The sequence below is a fragment of the Rhinoderma darwinii genome, chromosome 5 (genome assembly GCF_050947455.1).
Source record: "Rhinoderma darwinii isolate aRhiDar2 chromosome 5, aRhiDar2.hap1, whole genome shotgun sequence".
NCBI lineage: Eukaryota > Metazoa > Chordata > Amphibia > Anura > Rhinodermatidae > Rhinoderma > Rhinoderma darwinii.
This window is the reverse complement of record NC_134691.1, coordinates 303,551,596-303,570,468: the sequence shown is the minus strand read 5'-3', so window position 1 is coordinate 303,570,468 and position 18,873 is coordinate 303,551,596. Positions and strand designations below refer to the sequence as shown.

Here is an 18,873-nt window from a genome sequence, read left to right as displayed (position 1 = left end):
CTCAGTTCAATTCACTTGGGACTGCAAAGAGCTACAGTACCAGGCACAGCCACAACCATATAGGTGGATCTGTGCCTGGTAAATAATTAAGAGGCTGCAGCGCTTCAATCAGCTTATCGTGGGGGTGCCGGAAGTCCCTCACCGATCTGATATTGATGACTTATCCTAAGGCTAGGTCATCAATATCAAAGTCCCGGAAACCCATAAATAGAGCAGATATATGGGTATATGTGGGGACACCAATGTATTTGGTGATGTATACAAGGTTTCCATGCCAAAACCACACTTGACAGAAAGCAGAATAGGAAATGTAAACGGAACCTGACAGTTTTACAACATAGGCTTTGGGCCTGTAACTTCATTTGATAAAATATCAGCATATGTTTTCCACATTTTCAATGTGCATTAAAGGGCGCTTTCACATTTTCATCAGATAGGTCTCCAATAATGGACATTATTAAGAAAGAACAGCTGTATATTCACAGCTCTGTCATCACAATAAGGCCAGATTCATATGAACGAGTGCAAACTCGGATGTGAAAAACTGAAGTTATTCACGTCCGAGTGGCACCCGTGCGGGTCCCGTTTTCATGGATCCTTCATAGACTTGAGTCTATCGAGGGATCTGTTAGAACAGAAGAAAATAGGACATGTTCTATTTTTCAACGGACCCTTCACACGGTCCGTTGAAACAACAGCCGTGTGAATGGCTCCATTGATACATGCGTCCGTGTGATGGCTATTGTTTTAAAAGCCGTCACACGGACGTATAGTATGGTTGACTGAATTCGGCCAAGGGAACATATCTTTAGTCACTACCTATTTCTTGAGTCATATTGCAAACCAATGACTTACTTGTGATGATGAAACAGCAATATGGTGAAATTTCCCGCGACCTAACTGTGGAATTGCTCTCACAAAGAAGAACTTTCTTCCGTCCCTTGAGAAGATTGGCTGTTCATTCTAAAATACAGACAAGGTAGAAGAGTTAGCATTCATGAGGCAAAAATCAATAGTCTAATGGTTCAGCTAAACACTTAAAGCTGAGCTGTATGAAAAACAATTGTGCCGTGTTAGGTGTTATTACCCATACTGTAGTGTCATTTCTTGCAGCTTAATGATGCCGCTTGGGTAAAATGTAGCTAAAAAAAAAACTGTCAAATCAAGTTTACTATGAATTTGTCCTGCTAAAGCTTTTGAGAAATTCTAATTGGGCAAAAAAGGAAAGAATTACGTAGAAAAAGAAACTTCTACAAATAACGCAAATCCAGTTCGCCTCACTGAAGAATATACAGTAATGTTTTCTGAACTTAAGGTCTATTTACACACACAGAATTGTATGAGTATGAACGATCATTAATAGCGTAGTCGACTATGGTATTGATTCCGTCAAAACAACGGAACCCTTCCACAATGGAGACAAATGGAAACCATTGTCACCGGATCCGTCACCATTGAAAAGAATGGTAATGGAAACAGAAACCTATGGTTTCCGTTTGTGTCAGTCAGGGCTCCGTTCGTGTCAGTCAGGGCTCCGTTCCGACGGAAAGCTCAGACAGAATGTCGGAACGGAGCCCTAGCACAGATGTGAACGAAGCCTTACATTCAATTTACAGTTCCATTCTTTGAATTCCTTTATGGCTCGGACTCTTTTTATGAGATACCGCAGTCTGGGACTCTGTTCTCAAACTGTTTGTTTTCTAACTCTAGGCAATTTCATTGATATAGTGTTATCTTCATTGCTTCAAATGTTTTAAATGTTCTATTACTATCGCATATAGGTTTGTACTGCTAAAAATTTTATGATTGTTTTTTCTTGAAAAATTAATACAAATTTAAGTGAAAAAATTATAATAAAGTAATAAATAGTTGTGTATAGTCACAGTAGCAATTATCAATGAAGAAAACATGAACAATTCAGTCATCTCTGTGGAAATAATATGTGTAACTGTAAACTAATGAGAGACGCACACAATTTAGAATTTCAAATTTCTTTGACAATTTTTGTATTTTTTAAAAAAATTCTTTGACTCCAAACCTTGCGGTTGGTGGGTCACAGGAGTCTTCTCCTGGAGAGAAGTGATGGAAAGGCTACTATTAAAAAGAGATTAGCAAAGGTCATGTGATTAGTCTGATATGGCGCTGTGATAGGACAATTGCATAGAGCTTTCTGTCAATGGAGGAGGGTTATCAAATAGACTCATATGAGCTCCATCATAGCATGGGAATGTTGAGCCAGGGAAGTAGTCTGTGAACAGCAAGGACCTAGCATTATGGGGTGAATAAACAAGTGGAGATGAAACATTCAACAGGACATTTCACTGATCAGTTAGTAGACCCTAACCCAAAGAATCAACAGGAAAAGACACTTGTCCATTGGGTCATCAGGGAGTAGACTTCATATCACTGGAACATTTGGGACTGGATACTATTCCTTAGGGTCATAGGGAGAGGATATTCAAAGAAAGTGGCAAGTAAAGATCTTGGTGGTGTGGTAAGAGCAGCTAACAAAGCAACCTAAATACTGATTCTCAAGGAAAAATTGTAAGCAATAGCCTAAAAGACTATAAAAAACAAACATATTTACATTTGAAAGTTTCTATCTAACTAAATACAGTTTCAAGTGACTGATATTTTATGAACAGAAGCTCATTATTCCAGCACCAAAAAAAAATGATATATAAAAAAAAAACGAAACTCATTATGTTCAAATTAGTTTTTCCTTGGATTAATGTAAAGTCATTTGAATTTAGAGAAATGCTTGTTCACTGTATCATATCTGTGTGCCACATTAATCCAGAATGATTCTACATGTTAATCCATAATGATTCTACTAATTGAAGCCATATCTTTCAATTGTAGATTAACTGTTTAAATACCATTGAAATCTTGTGAAGAGGAAGCTGAATTTAGATTTTAGGTGCTCAACTAGTATGTTAGTTTCTTGGTTTCTGCTGCAGGTTTCTTTGAATATAACTCCCCAATTTCCACCAAGATGAAATACAGTATAATATGTCCAAAAATAGAAAAAGACAATCACCATTAGCTTCTAAATTCAGTGTATTTTCTTTTTACCTTAGAAATTAAAAAAATCCATAAAAGCAGATCTGTCATCAAAATATACTGCACTGAGGTATAAAAAAAAACAGCGCCAAATATTGTACCAGTAGGTTAATAATAAATTAGAAAGCATACAGCAGACATTAATGAGGAGAGCGCTCCCTACCTTCTCCCACCCCCTTCACCAATGACTATGGTTGCTGTTTATCTGCTAGTATACACAATGGGTGTCAATATTTGGTGGGTGGTGGGAAAAGGCGGAAAGAGGCAGAGGGGCGCTCGGCTCATAAATACGCAGACTCATAAATGCGAGTTCACAGCAGGGGCATAACTAATGGAGGTGCTGATCTTAAACAGGACAACATATGACAGATCTACTTTAAGTAAAAATTCCATAAGTTGTTCTTTTCCGTCAAGCTGCGGCAAATTCCATTTACTTTTTCTGCTTCTGGTGATGCTGGATGACAATATAATCACAAATATGGAGATTGCCATTAAGCTTTTCTACACTCCTGAATGGCAAATCTATCCACTTATGTAGTGGTAATAGTGGACATATATGATCGTCACTCAGTAAAGAAAGACGGCTGATTGGAGTTTTTAACAATTTGACAGAAGAGGACAACTTAAAGGAGTTGTCCTATGGTTCAATATTAAATTTCTTTGTTAGATCACACAAAAGATAAAACATTTTCAATTCAAATCATTTCTAAAAAATACTCTAGTGTCTAGATGTTGCTGTTATATGACAAATGTAATATTTAAAATTGTTATTCAAGTTCCTAAAATATTTTAGTAATGGCTGAAAATGACCTGATTAAAAAAAAAAAAACTAGTACTCACCTATCCTTTCTTACGGCCCTCCAGATGATTGTTTACACGCAGACAGCACGTGACCGCTGCAGCTAATCCCAGGGCCGGATCGTCGGACAAAAAGGATAGATGAGAACTGGTTGTTTGTTGTTTTTTTAAATTAGGTCATTTGCAGTCATTACTAAAAAAAATTAAGGACCAAGATAACCCCTTTAATAATGGGACAACCTATTTAAGGACATCATTATTAGAAATTATTTCAGCTTAGGGAGAAATGCTCCTCAAATAGCACTACAAAACACTGGCAGAAGTAACTGCTGATATGTTGAGGTCACAGAACAATTCGGACCACATCCCCATCTGCATGGAATGTATTTATTTCCCATTGTAAACCTGGGCATTTACTGGGCCTTTCTGTTTTCTCCAGAAACATGTCCGCAGGGTCCCTTGTGCCCTGAAGTGCGTATGACGGTCTTCCATCCAAGCCAGAATTAAAACATACAGACTGCAAATATTCCAAGTAGACATATCACTGGACTCATCCACAGGGCCAGTGTCAGTAATGCCACAGCATCCATACTGTCCTGTTAATGATTTATCATTTTCAACTTTTGTTATTTAACTTTACCAAAAATAAATGTATTAAAATGTGTGGGTAGAAAACTTTGCATGTGTATCCGTTAAGGAAATATTAACATTTAGCATTTTTGTTCTGCTTTGAAAATAAAGTATTACCTGTCTATGTAACCAAGCTTCACTTTCATCTTCATGTTTCTGAGGAAAAAAAGCAAAATATGGGATCAACCTTAGTAACTGACACACTTAGTAAATATATTTTATAGATTCTAAACTTGACAGATTCTAGAGTTCACCTTCCAATAGAGTAACCCTTTCATTGCTCATTTTGACAAAATTATCTTTTTTCATAGCTATTTTTATAACATAATCATAAAGGATTATTATGGAATTACTATTTAGTGGGCGGAAATCTGAGGTAAAATTTGCGGATTTTGCAGCAGATTTCGATGCAGGTATTTGAATGGATTTCACTCATTGAATAGGAATGTTCTAAATTTGCATCAAAGCCAAATTTTAAAATCTGCAGCATGCCCTCATATCTGTGCAAATATTCCTGCATGAATGTGTGTGAGGATTTGTTCATACACATTCACACGTATCGTACTGGACTTTAGTTGTGAACATTAAATAAATGTGCCAAATAAATGGGAAGCCTTTAAGTGGTTGTCACTACCTCAGCATTATATGGTTATGTTACGGAAAAAAATCAATAGAAATGTGCCATATTATGACAAGTTTCCGTTATGTAATATTATGTGCTATTAGCTTAAAAATATATTTATACCGTGCAGAAAAATTCTACCATAAGACACAGGTCACCAGTACAAACATAGGAAATGTTAAATTGCCCATAGTCGTGCAGTTCCTTATCAAAGCTCTCCTATGGGGATCCATTCCAGTAATGACATTCTATTAGAAAATTGCTATTGATACAATTCCTTAACATAATCTTTAAAGTGGCACCAATGGTGGAGAATTACTTTAATATTATGAAAAAATGGAACCCAAATTAACAATTTTCCAGGATAACATCTGAGGAAGCTTTATCAGTAATTCGCAGACATGCAGTACTCATTGATCATCCATTACAATGCTGAACAGCAATAATACTACAAACCATTCTTTCTGAAAAGAAAATGTAAGATAATTCAGCAAAACTCATTATTGTCAGTATGGAAATGGCTAATGATATCCAAAAAGAAGCCGAAATCAATGAATATGAAAGTGACTAGTCAGAGTAAATTTCCAATGCTAATGATTCAGCCACTCAAGCCTCAAGTGAAATGGCTGAGAGACTAAGAATAACCCATTAAAAAAAGACATTACAATATCTGAAAATGGTGGAAATTGAATTCACAGCTTACCAAATATTAATGATAGTAGGATAGAAGAAAATTCAACGCAAAATAGTATTACACATATAGGTTGGTTACATTTAAGTAATAAAAGTTTTCCCAGTATAGAACTGGAGTAGATAGACTGTATGGACAAAAGTATTGGGACACAGCTCTATTCAGTGCCATTGCCACAGGTGTATAAAATCCAGCACTAGCCATGCAGTCGCCTTTACAAACGTTTGTGAAAGAATGGGTTGTTCCAAAGTGCTCACTGAATACCAGTGTGGTACTGTAATAGGACACCACCGCTGTAACAAGTCAGTTCATGACATTTCTTCCCTCCTAGATATTCTGCGATTAACTTTGAGTGGTATTATTGCAAAGTGGATGCGTTTAGGAACCACAGTAACTCAGCCAAGAAGTGGCAAACCACGTAAAGTTACAAAGCGGGGTCGCCAAGTGCTGAGGCACATATTGCATATAAGTCGCCAACGCTCTGCTGACTTCCCTGGCCATAATATCCGCACAAAAACTGTTCACAGGAGTTTCATGGTATGAATTTCCATGGCCGAGCAGCTGCATCTAAACCTTACATCACCAATGCCAAGCGTCGGATGACGTGGTATAAAGCACGCCGCCACTGGATTTTGGAACAGTAGAAACGTGTTCTGTGGCAAATGCCAGGAGAAAGTTACCTGCCTAATTGCAATGCACCAAATGTAAAGTTTGTAAAGTTTGGTGGAGGAGGGATAATGCTAGTGGGTCATTTTTCAGGGGTTGGCCTAGGCCCCTTAGTTCCAGTGAAGGGTAATATTAATGATTCAGCATACCAAGACATTTTGGACAATTGTATGCTTCCAACTTTGTGGGAACAGTTTGGGGTTCGGCTCTTTTCTGTTCGAGCATGACTGTGCCCAGTGCACAAAACAAGGTCCATAAAGGTATGGTTGGGTGAGTTTGTTGTGGAAGAACTTGACTGGCCTACACAGAACCCTTTCCTCAACCCCATCAAACACCCTTGGAAAGAACTAGAATGGAGATTGTGGCCCAGGCCCTCATTAATTTCTCGTCCAACATCAGTGTCTTCATTCAAGCTCCTCCTCACTGTCAGTGTGTGTGTGTGTGCAGTGTGGATGAATGGGGGATTGGGACTCCCATTCTAGTGATTAGTGGGGGTCCAATCAGTGTCTTCATTCAAGCTCCTCCTCAATGCGGGTGTGTGTGTGTGTGCAGGGTGGATGAATGGGGGATTGGGACTCCCATTCTAGTGATTAGTGGGGGGTCCAATCAGTGGGGCCCACAGCAATCAAATTCTTATCACCTATTCTGTGGATAGGTGATAATTGTACATTTTGGGAATACCCTTCTAAAGCTGCCTTGGCGCTAAATTGATAGCAGTAGGTTTGTCTTTTCCAACCCCCGAAGATCAGCTGTTATTGCTGGGAGGAACTGTGAGTTTTCCTCTTGTGTGAAGTTTTGTAATATTCTATGTAGCTATTTCTAAGTTATTTTGAGCTAATCAGTTCTAGATTTTCACAGGTAACAATCACTGGTAGCAGGTATTACAATGCCCTCAGAATGCCATATACATTTTTACGCCAGCACTCATTTTCTTCTTCAGCCCAGCCGATATGTCGCAGTAGTTCTGGTAGATCTAAAGTTCATGAACCAGGCATCTCAGGATGAACAGTATTATAGGTTTCTTCTAGATAGGGCAGTGCTGCAGTCCCTGGCATATTTATAAAATATATAATTGATAAACAATACTGCATCAGGTGCTGCAATCTATGTGGAATAAAAGAAAATCACCTTATAGTGAAAAGTGATGTGATTAAAAACGCAACTCAGAAAAAAATAAAATCTTATACTTACCCAGAATTTTGTGTTTCTTAATCCAGGATAGCCTCCTGGGATGACATTTCATCCCATGTGACCGCTGCAGCCAGTCAGAGGCTGAAGCAGTCACATGGGATGAAATGTTATCTTAGGAGGCCGGCCGGCTTCATGGTGGAGGGACGCATCGTCATGGCTACGTAAGTATGAATATTTTTTTTTTTTAGGTGCAGTTTTTCGCAGCGGACATTCTGGACGAAAAACTGCACCGCAATTTGGAGCGGGTTTTTCGGCTGGAATTTCCTTGCGGCGCACAGGGCGGATACGCTGTGTGCTTTTACGCAGCGTATCTGCCCTGTGTGAACATACTCGAATGGTTCCATTTACGGACTGAAAGCAGAGCTCTTGACCCCAATAAAGAATCGATACACAAAGCATATTAGAAGTTGCAAAATTGCATATATTATCAGTATACTATTATTAATCCTTATTTACATACATTAAATATAATGTTAAATCATGGAGAATATGGTCTCTGATGCAGCAAAGTGCTGATATATAAAGTAAAATGTCAGAATTTATCTTTTAATTTATTTATCTCAGAATTATTTACTTTTATCACAGAATTGTGTGTATTTTTAAAATAGTCCCAGATTTCTTCCAAAACAGCTTCTATACTATATTATAATGTACTGATTGATAGTAATACATGCACACACACACATATATATATATATATATATATATATATATATATATATATATATATATATATATATATATATATATATATATATATATATATTTGTGTTGTGATTTGCTATGTTATGTTATGTGTTCATCTTTTTCTTGACTTTTAACGCATTAAATACACTGTCAAAAAACTGTAACTTAACTTTTTTTTAATGACTTTTCAAAGGCTTTTGTTGTGTGGACCTGGTAGACCAAACTTATCAGAGGATGTGTCAGATAGAAGCCATATAGAATAAGGCCTGACATGAGAGAGAATGATGCATCTACAGATAGAACCTTCACTTATCTCAGACAGTTCTGTCACATTCCTAAAACATTTCAAGATTATTTAGGCGTCTCAGTTCTAATGAGTCTTTCTGCGAGGAATAATGATTTGCTGACTGTGCAGTCAGATAGGTAAGTAGGAGGAATCTCATTAAACCAATTCGCTGGTTACTCAAGGTTGCGATTTACTGATTGGCTCGTTGAATGTTATTTCACTGAACCGCTTGATAAATAAGTTCTCCATCTAAATATTTTTAATACAAAATCTGATTACCATAAAATGCATGACATGAAAGCTGCTTTTCTCTTTCTCTGCTTCCAGTACAATGCCAATATAGCTTTGCGCTGAACAGTCATATTTTACTTAATGCCTAGGAACCAAAGTATTTTTAATTGAGTTGTCATGCAGCATTTCCCTAGTAACCAGTGTGTCGTAGGATATGTTGACACATGGCAAAATTGTAGCAGAAATTTCTGCAACAAATTTGGGCCACATTTGAACAAACACTTAGATCTCCGGATCTGACTCAGACCTTCAGCAGAAGGCAAAATTACCACTGAAATAGGGGAAAGAGAAGACGTAAGGAGGCACTGCATACATAGACTACACCGTTCTCTCTCTCTGATAGATCAACCATGTTTTTGCAAAAAATCAGTTATGTTAAATAACTTTTCTTTGAACAGTTAGCAATCTGGCTACAATTACTGCATAGCAACCAATGACATTCCATCATTCTTCTAATAGTATTCTGTAATCTGATTGGTTGCCACTGTCAACTTTTGACAACTTTCATTAGCACAGATTTTTCATACATGAAGCAAAGGATTTCAGGTTTTTTTTTGTTTTTTTTACCAGCCTTAACTACCCACAGGTGATTGGCACACAATTGATATCATGGTCACAATAAGTAAAATGAGGATTGTTCATATCAATGGACAATCTCAAAAACACAACTGGCATTTATATACAGTATTTTTTGATAGTCTCAATTTTATTTTGACATGTATAACATGGATTTGCCATTTTGTAGACATTTTTTAGGGTTAGATAATATAAAAAGTCATACGATGCAAGTATTACAAATGGACATTGTCCCTTTATGCTTTTTTTACCTGATTTCCACCATAATGGCTGAGAACGCTGAGTTCTCCTTCTCACATCTCCCCACTTTGCGGTGACGTTTCGGGAGGCATCGCCCCCTTAGTTATGAATAGTCTTCCAAAACATTCCGGTGAGGTGAGGAGGCATGAGAAGGAGAACTCAAAATTCTAAGACATTATGGTAGAAACCATATAAAAAAAAGAATAAAGGGATCTAACAATGTCCATTTGTAATACTTGCATCATGAGTATGACTTTTTTTTAGATATTATCTTGCCCTCGAAGAAGGTGATACCAAGTGCATAACTTGCTACGTTATATTGTTAGACGGTGTTAATAAGGATCAGGGTGAGGCTCCTGTTTGCAAGTTAGCTCCATCGCCACAACCACTGAACTATATACTTACAACAGCTCTATGGGCATAATGTGGTTGTCACTTCAGTTGGCACACAGGGACATAAGGGACAAGATACCCCAGATCTGCCCAGGCTGGGAGAAATGCAGATGTGAGATGTGGTACTTAATGCAAAGCATCATGGTCCCAAGTTTTAAAGAGAATTTTCCCTAATTCTATATTTACATATTATTCAGGTGAAAAAACTCTTTAATATTCCCCAGGATTTCGTTTTTTGCCTCTACTTTTTCTCTTCTTGTATTTCTCTATTGTTACAGCAGTATTGACAGAACTCAAGCAAAATCAATAATGCCCTTTGCCCCTAATTTGTAATTTGAAGAACATTCATTACACCAAATAACACAGTCATTTCGGAAAGTGACTACATTCTGCAATATTGTCAACGTTCGCCTGAGCGCTCCATCTATCACTGGATGTCAGAATCCAGTCCAGTCTATAAGTTTGCTTTTTGAGAAAACAAGATCCTTGCAGATAAAACATTAATTTACCTTTGTACAAACTCCAGTAATGGCCTCACACAGTGTCAATATGGAAATATTCTGTGCCCTGTTTAACCAGTTGACTGCCACCTTCGTATTGGTTGCCCATTTCACCATGGTTATATAGTATTCTCTGCAATGAGAGGATGGTAAGGAATATTATTAAGATTTTCATTTAACTTTCAATTATCAATGTAAATCTTCGGAATATGATTAAATTAGTTTACACAAAATAAACAAGTGTGTGGTATATATGTTCAGTGTCCCTATTTAACATATTTCAATATGTTCATGTGAACAATGCCTTAGGGATAATTACAATTAAGAGGCTACATCTGGAAAGAAAATGATAAGTGGCCAAAGCCGAACCACGAGAACTGTAAAATGACCGGGCCAGTTGGTAATAGTTAGGTCAAGGCATTTAAAGTGGATCTGTCTGCAGGCTATGTTGCCTTATGTAATGGCAGGATAACGTGTGGACAGATACTTTTCTATTACACCCAACGGCACAAAAAATATTACATAGGGCAGCATAGTCTTATGACAGGTCCACTTAAAACACTCAAAGAACTAGACTAATCTGTAGTGAGTGCAGATCATTTGATATATTCATGGTACGATTATTAAAGAACAATTCTATACATGAATTGTTTACTTCCAGTGGATACAATTCTGTCCATGGTCATGTGATGGACACACAGGTGCACGGATTGTTACAGTATGTATATCAGTATGTGTGTCTTCTAAGGATCCTGGCACCCCTGTGTGTCCATCACATGACCATGGACAGAATTTTATCCACTAGAAGTAAACAATGACTGATCCTTCTGAATAACAACAAGCAGAGATCTTGAAAACCATGAGGAATTAATACAGAAAGTCAATTGGAAAATTGCATAACTTTTCATAATACAAAAAAATAACATTCATTCGCTGAAACCGGAGAAACCCCTTTAACAGTTAAAAGAGTAATGCACCTGATATATAATTAAAAGTTCAAACATGTAGACAGAGCAGGGCACTTAACTTTTGATATGCAAAAAAAATGTATAGATCCATTTCATGAAACCAATATACCACTTTATATGGGGCAGTCCCTAGACCTAGAAATGATGATGATTGCATTTTTGCAAAATATCCAAAAATTTCCACTAGCTTTGTCTCTGGACCACTGATAAATAACACTAGTACTTACAAAGAACTCTGATGAGCTTTATTTAATAAGCCTGCACTCGGAGTCAGTGCTGATTGATCATTCAGGACTGGATGTACAATTCAAGTGCAAGGCTGAGCCAGATATGCCTACACAAACGGGCATTTCTGATTAAAAGATGAATGCGCTGCTCTCCTAATGGAAATAAGTGAGTCCTCCAATGCTGCAAAGTTTATGTATCAACATAAATACATGTCTGGTCTTATACATTGCGCTGCTGTTTCATGTGTTGTAGGGTAAGAATGATAATACATACATTTACTTGATTATTTAAGTAGGATAATAGCAAATGCTGATTACTCCAGTATAGCATGAATATACAAGGGTACAAATTGTAAGTATAGTGAATGGATCATGCCATTGGATTATTATGGTTTTTTTGATTATGCAAAAACTTATATTGTAATCCTGAATTTATACAGCAACAACAAATTATGTGTCACCTTGGACTGGCAATCCTTGTATACAGGCATTTATTTAAAAAAAAACGTCAACGTCAATCCTTGCTTAGATTTTATCATACACCATATTATAGTGCCATGGTGCCAGGTCATGATCAGTGATGGTCCAGTTAAGACCTCTCTTGGCTTCATAGTCCAGATTTAGTAGAGCTGATTTTGTCATTTAACTATTGAGGTTGTATTGTTTGTATATTGTGATAGCATTTTAGCATCTGTTCAGCCTTAATCACTCGGTAGTTCCATGTGCACAGAAGTATTCAGGACTCCACTGTGGTGCTGCAATAACTCCAGAGAAATCCACAACTCCTACACTCTGCTGATCGGTAAGGCTTTTCAGGGGTTATACCCCCACCATTCACACATTGATGGCCGATCGTAAAGAGAGGCCAGTAATGTGTTTTCCTGGAAAACTACTTTAAAGGGAAACTTTCAGCTCCCCTTTGCCTTGCAAACTGGTCCCAGCATTTGATAGCTCTTGTAAAACCTGTTTTGCCTGGTTTGTCCAGACTTTATTGCCATATGCAAATGACTCTGCAAGTGCCACTCGGGAGGTCCGTTTCCCCGCAAGTGCTCCTGTTCTCCCCATTTTAGCCTGCTCAACTCTCATCTTCACAGAAGAGACAGAGATGAGCAGGCTAAAATGGCGATAACAGGAGAACTTATAGGGAAACAAGACCACCCGAGTGGCACTTGCAGAGTCATTTGTATATAGCAATGAAGCAAAAAAAGACAAAGCAATCAAAAAGTGTGTGGTACATAGTTTTACAATATCTACCAAGCTTTGGGACTAGTTTGGTAGGCAAATAGAAGCTTACAGGTTCTTGCCAAACATGCAAGATAGAGGGCATCCTACCCAACTCACCCATAAATATTAATGTAATACAGACCTGTACATGCCACCCAGTGGTATAAACTGACTGGATGGTTTATCAGTGAAATGCGAATGATGTTTGGCTGAATTTTTCGGCTAATTTAATATACCACAAATCTGAAATGTCTGTAACATTGTGAATTGAATGTTGTTTCACGTTACGATGTCCCAGAAAAGACCATTCTAAGCTAAAAAATTAAAGAAATTGCAACCCTAGGGTATTGTACCTTGAAGGACTACTGTTTTAGTGTATTTTTGACCATATAGTGATTAATAGGTGTGTAATAAAATAAGTAAGCAAATTTAAGGAGCAAGAATTAGTGATGTTTTCTCTGATGGCACAAATGCATGGACATACGTACCGTGGAGTAACCCCTAAGAGAGCCAAGGAGAGAACAGCCCCAGCTAAGACTGACCCCACCCCATTCACATACATCTATGTATGGTCCTCCTCTTCAGATTTACCACAATGTTGGCAAACAAAGAAGTGGGCACTGGCTTAAGCGTCAGGCTGTTCTCTTCTATATCACATGTGGAGGGAAGGGGACAAAAATGTGATAGACCTTCCTGAATTTAGGAGTTGTAGCACAAACCTGAACGTATCGTATTCCCACTCCTCTGTGTACACTCCTGCACAAAAGATTAGAGAGTTCTAAATGTTTTGGTCTTTATAGTAAGTAAAAAGTTTTGCCATCTAAGTTTCGCTTGCTTATGCCGTCCTTACATTTTAGTATATTAAGACGTTTTTGTTGCCGGCTGGTTCCACTCCTATAAATACATGCAAATATATAACGAAGCAACTTAGACTAAAATGCATAATGAGTAAAATAAATGCCCCTTCACGTTGATGCTGCATTTTGATGAGACCAGTTTTACTTTTACAAGTACAAAATAAATTCTAAGCTTCGCTACTTAACTTGTCGGGAGAATTCAGCTGTCAGACTTGGTGCCCTCTGAAGATTTCAGTCTGAATTGATTAATTTCACTTTTCCATTTAAAGGAAGGAGAGGGAAAATGGTGAAGCCTTAATGAATATATGTACATTTCAAACGAATGAGACCGCCGCTGACCCGTATTTTACTGTAATGGGTGTGAATGGAAGGAATTAAGTGGACACGAAGAACTGATTTAGTAATTGAAATGCACTGCTTATCATAAATTAGAATTTTTTTCTGTGCAGAAAAAACATTCCCTGGTTCAGTGGAAGCCAAAGAAATACATAAAATAGACCAAATAAATAACTTATTAAACAGCTCTGGTACATTCTAATATAGGTCACAACTTGGCTTCCAGCGTAATCTCACAGTTACATTGTCTAATTTACTGAAGCGTTCTGCATGGAAAAACAACCTTCTCCCCGCTGAAGGTAATAAGAATAAACAGAAATGAAATGACGCAAAGTGCAATAAATATAGTGTACGACTTCATGTTATAGGACCGACGCTCAGGATATCTGCAGTAATGAGTCTTGTCATGAAAAGTCTTAACGAATAATGTGGGACATGTTTCTGTATATAGAAAGTGCGAAATGACTGTGTGATTGATTATATGCAGAGAGAAGGAGCCGCGTTGCCTCAGTAAATGTGAAAATCTTTAACTTTGTATATATCATAGGTTTAACGCTAAAATGAAGAATTATTTAAAGGGTATTTCCACTTATATGAATGAAGAAATAAAAAATCCTTCAATTGTTGTCATTTTTCTATGAAAGGGTTCACCTGGGAAAACTAGCCATAACTAACAAGGCCACTAATATATACTACAGGGGCATCAGCCACTTTTGGCAAGTCTACCTATTGCTGCACCAGTACATGTCCTGTCCCCATGTGGCTATCTTACAAGCCAATTTTGCCATTTAGAAGTCCGTGAAACAATTAGCAAAATTGGCTACACATTAGAATAAAGGGGTACTCTGGCACTTTGACATTGATGGCCTATCCTTAGGATCCCCTTCATTGTTCATAGGCACAGCGACTTGTATGTGTTGGCAGCTGTGCCTGTTACTGCAGCTCATCTATTGACTTCAATGGGGTGAGCTGCAGTAACCTGGAGGTCATCAATGCCAAAGTTTCAGAGAACCGCTTCAATGGTGAACCCGACCAGAGGGTTGGGGAAGCCCAATGGGATTTTAACTTGCCCAATGCTTTGTACCCTGGCAAATAAGTCACTGCTAGAGGTGTCTGGCACAGCTTATCTCCTTTTTTCTACTCAAACAATCCAAGCGTGCATGTTTATGGGGAAGTTGGAGAAATAGATGTTTGGCCAACAGCCATCTCGTGTGTATGGCCATCTTTGGAAAGGTTGAACTTAATGGCCATGTAAATATGTAACTGAATGTAGTACCTAATGTTTGTTTTTTTTGTACTTTAGGTGCCTTTCAATCTTACCATTTCTCTATTAGGTAGAACATTTTAGGGCGACAATTGCTACAGTGATATCAAGATCAGAATTGTGTGCACATATATTGCTCCTCCTGTCATTTATTCAGGTGGGGAGAGAGTCATAATGGAGCCTTTCATATGGAAAATAAATTATGAGTTTGCTCCACATATATGATCTCTACAATTTATGGCAGCATTTCAATCTGTATTGGTGATACTACGTCCTGTATTGTTTTGTTCCAATTCTGGAAAAAGAACAATTACATTCCCAGACTTGCCCAGAAACTGCAATAGGGTCACGTTATGGCTCCTTCCAGCTAAGCAGACACTTCAGAAAGTGATTCTTTGCATTGGGAGCCATTATGGGAGTCTTATCAGCACTTTGATAGGTTGAGAAGATTCAGGCTCCTTTTCACCTATTAGGCACTTGATAATTAGCCTTCCACCAATTGAATGATTGATGGGCCATTTAGTAGGTGGAGATGCCCCCACTATCTTCTCTTTTATAGGGCATCTTCTAGCAACTTTAGGTATGTAAGGTGACAAAAGAGCTATACATATGGATGAATTTCTTGTATTCTTTGTATATATGATTACTGCATTGCTTTTCAGATAGTTATATTTAAACTTTTTAGCATTTTTTTTTTTTACATTTGGGACAATTTCCCATGCCAGTCCACAAATCCAAAACTGTAGGCAATTTTGATACTCAGGACTCATTCAAGCAGTTGACTAGATTCATATGTGGCCATTATAATTGTCATTTTGATTTTAGCTACGGCATGATGGATAATTGTCCTATATCTTGTATGTGGATGTTTCTTCATGTACGGCTAGATTCACACGAGCGGTGCGCATCTCGGACGTGAAAAACGTTTTTTTAACGGCCATCACTCGGACGTATAACACCTTCATGTAAATAAGGCCTAATGCTCATAAATAAAAGATAACAAGGAGATAATGTGAAGAAATGTTAAATGAACTACCTCCTAATTCTGATCTGGATAGACTAATGCGGGTTGTTCATACCAATAGTCATGAGGCCCATAGGACCTGTGGAGGTTTTTGGTGGAGCTTATTATAAGTGTAGGAAGTATAAACGGAGTCTAAGGGCTTATTCACATGAACGTTGTATACGTCCGTGTGACGGCTGTTAAAACAACGGCCGTCACACGGACGTGTGTATTTCAATGGGGCCGTTCATACGGTCGTTGTTTTCACAGACGGTGTGAAGGGTCCGTTGAAAAACAGAAAATGTCCTATTTTCTTACGTTTTCACGGATCCCTCTATAGACTCAAGTCTATGGGGATCTGTGAAAACGGGACCCGCACGGGTGCTACTCAGACATTTGCACTCGGTCGTGTGAATAAGCCCTAAGGATCATTAGGGGCTATAGTGTTTCAATAATGTTGTTTGAATGACTGGTGTATATTTAGGACAATAATTTGTTGCAACTTCAACTAGAGGAAAGTTTGTATGACAGCTCTTGTTATTTTGTGTATGACAATTCTAGTCATTATGTCAAAGAAAACAGATGTACATATGTTCATAAGCTCATTCATCCCCTGTTCTGAAACTGTTGGCGCTGTCGGTATCTGAGGTTAAAAATGTAATTATATTCCATCTTTATATCTTTTGAGGCTTAGTACAGGAGCCAGAATATTTCTCCAATGAGCTCAATAGGACCTAGAAAAATTCTTGAAGTATAATCCTTGAAGTATACTTTATAGGATTTTTTTATAAACAGGTCATTCAGTGTGATTTGTGCAACTTAAATAGTTTTTATTAAAGATCTGTTTTACTTTTTGAGATACTGCTACTCTGTATTCTCTATACATTGAAACACTATTTTTCGCTAAGACCTGAATCCGTCAGTCCCGCGCATCTGACGTGTTTATTGTCAGCGGGATCCACTTGTAATCTATCACATTCAAGTTAATGCCTCCTTGTGACCCCCATATAGTATAAATAATGCCCCCTTCGCCATCCCACACACAATATAACGGCCACCTTATTCTCCCACTGTCACACAGTATAATTATGGCCACCACACACAGTACACAGCCCCCCTTATGCCCCCACTGTGTAATATAATAATTATGTATAAATAATGGCTGCCTTGGAACCTGGAGACCCAGGAAACAAGCGGTGGTTGATTTTTACTCACTACTCGTCCGGGCGCTCCTAAATCCTTATCTATACTAGCCCCGGCGCTGCACTGTGACACACACGTTGCATTGTCACGTGCACATCATGCAGTGGCGTAGCTATAAGGATCGCAATGGTCGCAACTGCGACCGAGCTCCTAAGCCTTTTGCACAGCGTTGACTGCGCTGGTCCTGCTTCCAACTGAATCTGCGTCCGTACATATACTGTATGTGGCAGCTATGGGGGGGCATTATACTGTATGGGGCATTATACTGTATGGAGCAGCTATGGGGGGCATTATACTGTATGGGGGAATTATACTGTATGGGATAGCTATGGGGGAATTATACTGTATGGAGCAGCTATGGGGGCATTATGCTATATGGGGGCATTATACTGTATGGGGCAGCTATGGGGGCACTATAGTGTATGTGGCATTATAGTGTATGTGGGCATTATAGTGTATGGGGCAGCTATGGGGGCATTACACTGTATGTGGCATTATAGTGTATGGGGCAGATATGGGGGCATTACACTGTATGGGGGCATTAAACTGTATGGGGCAGCTATGTGGGGCATTATACTGTATGTGGCATTATAGTGTATGGGGCAGCTATGGCGGCATTATACTGTATGTGGCAGCTATGGGTGGCAATATACTGTGCGGGCAGCTATGGGGGCATTACACTGTTTGGGGGCAGCTATGGGGAGCATTATACTGTGGTGGTCAGCTATGGGGTCATTATACTGTGTGGGGGCAGCTATGGGGGGCATTATACTGTGTGGTGGCATTATACTGTGGGGGCAGCAATGGGGGGCATTATACTGTGGGAGTATTCATGGGGTCTGTCGAGCAAGGCAGCTGGGCATAGGCGTGCGCAGGGCTCTGGTGCTGTTGGGGAGGGGTAGGGGGCCCACGCTGAATTCTTGCACCAGGGCCCATGAGCCTTTAGCTACGCCCCTGACGTCATGTGTCAGTCTCAGTGCATCACTGGCGCAAGATCAGAGAAGGTGCGCTGCAGAGTCGCCGGGCCGGGGCGCTTCAGAAACACAAGCAGGGGAAGGGATCCAGCGCACCGCCCCCTTCCACCTGCTGAAGTGATGGGCCCTTTGCGATGTCACAGGTCGCTCACCCCAAAGGCTGGCCATGGACACAGTATAGCC

At 38.8% G+C, this 18,873-nt stretch overlaps 1 protein-coding gene across 4 annotated transcripts in view; it reads right to left on the bottom strand.

Moving 5' to 3' along the window:
- The window catches only part of DPP6 (dipeptidyl peptidase like 6), a 1,261,161-nt gene that overhangs the window by 57,606 nt on the left and 1,184,682 nt on the right, over window positions 1-18,873 (bottom strand). For all 4 annotated transcript variants that reach the window (XM_075827374.1, XM_075827376.1, XM_075827372.1 and 1 more), the window contains exons 11-13: window positions 10,644-10,767; window positions 4,609-4,647; window positions 856-963 (exon numbers count right to left, since the gene is read on the bottom strand). In XM_075827374.1, coding sequence (XP_075683489.1) covers window positions 856-963; window positions 4,609-4,647; window positions 10,644-10,767 — 271 coding nt within the window. The remainder of the gene's footprint in view (window positions 1-855; window positions 964-4,608; window positions 4,648-10,643; window positions 10,768-18,873) is intronic.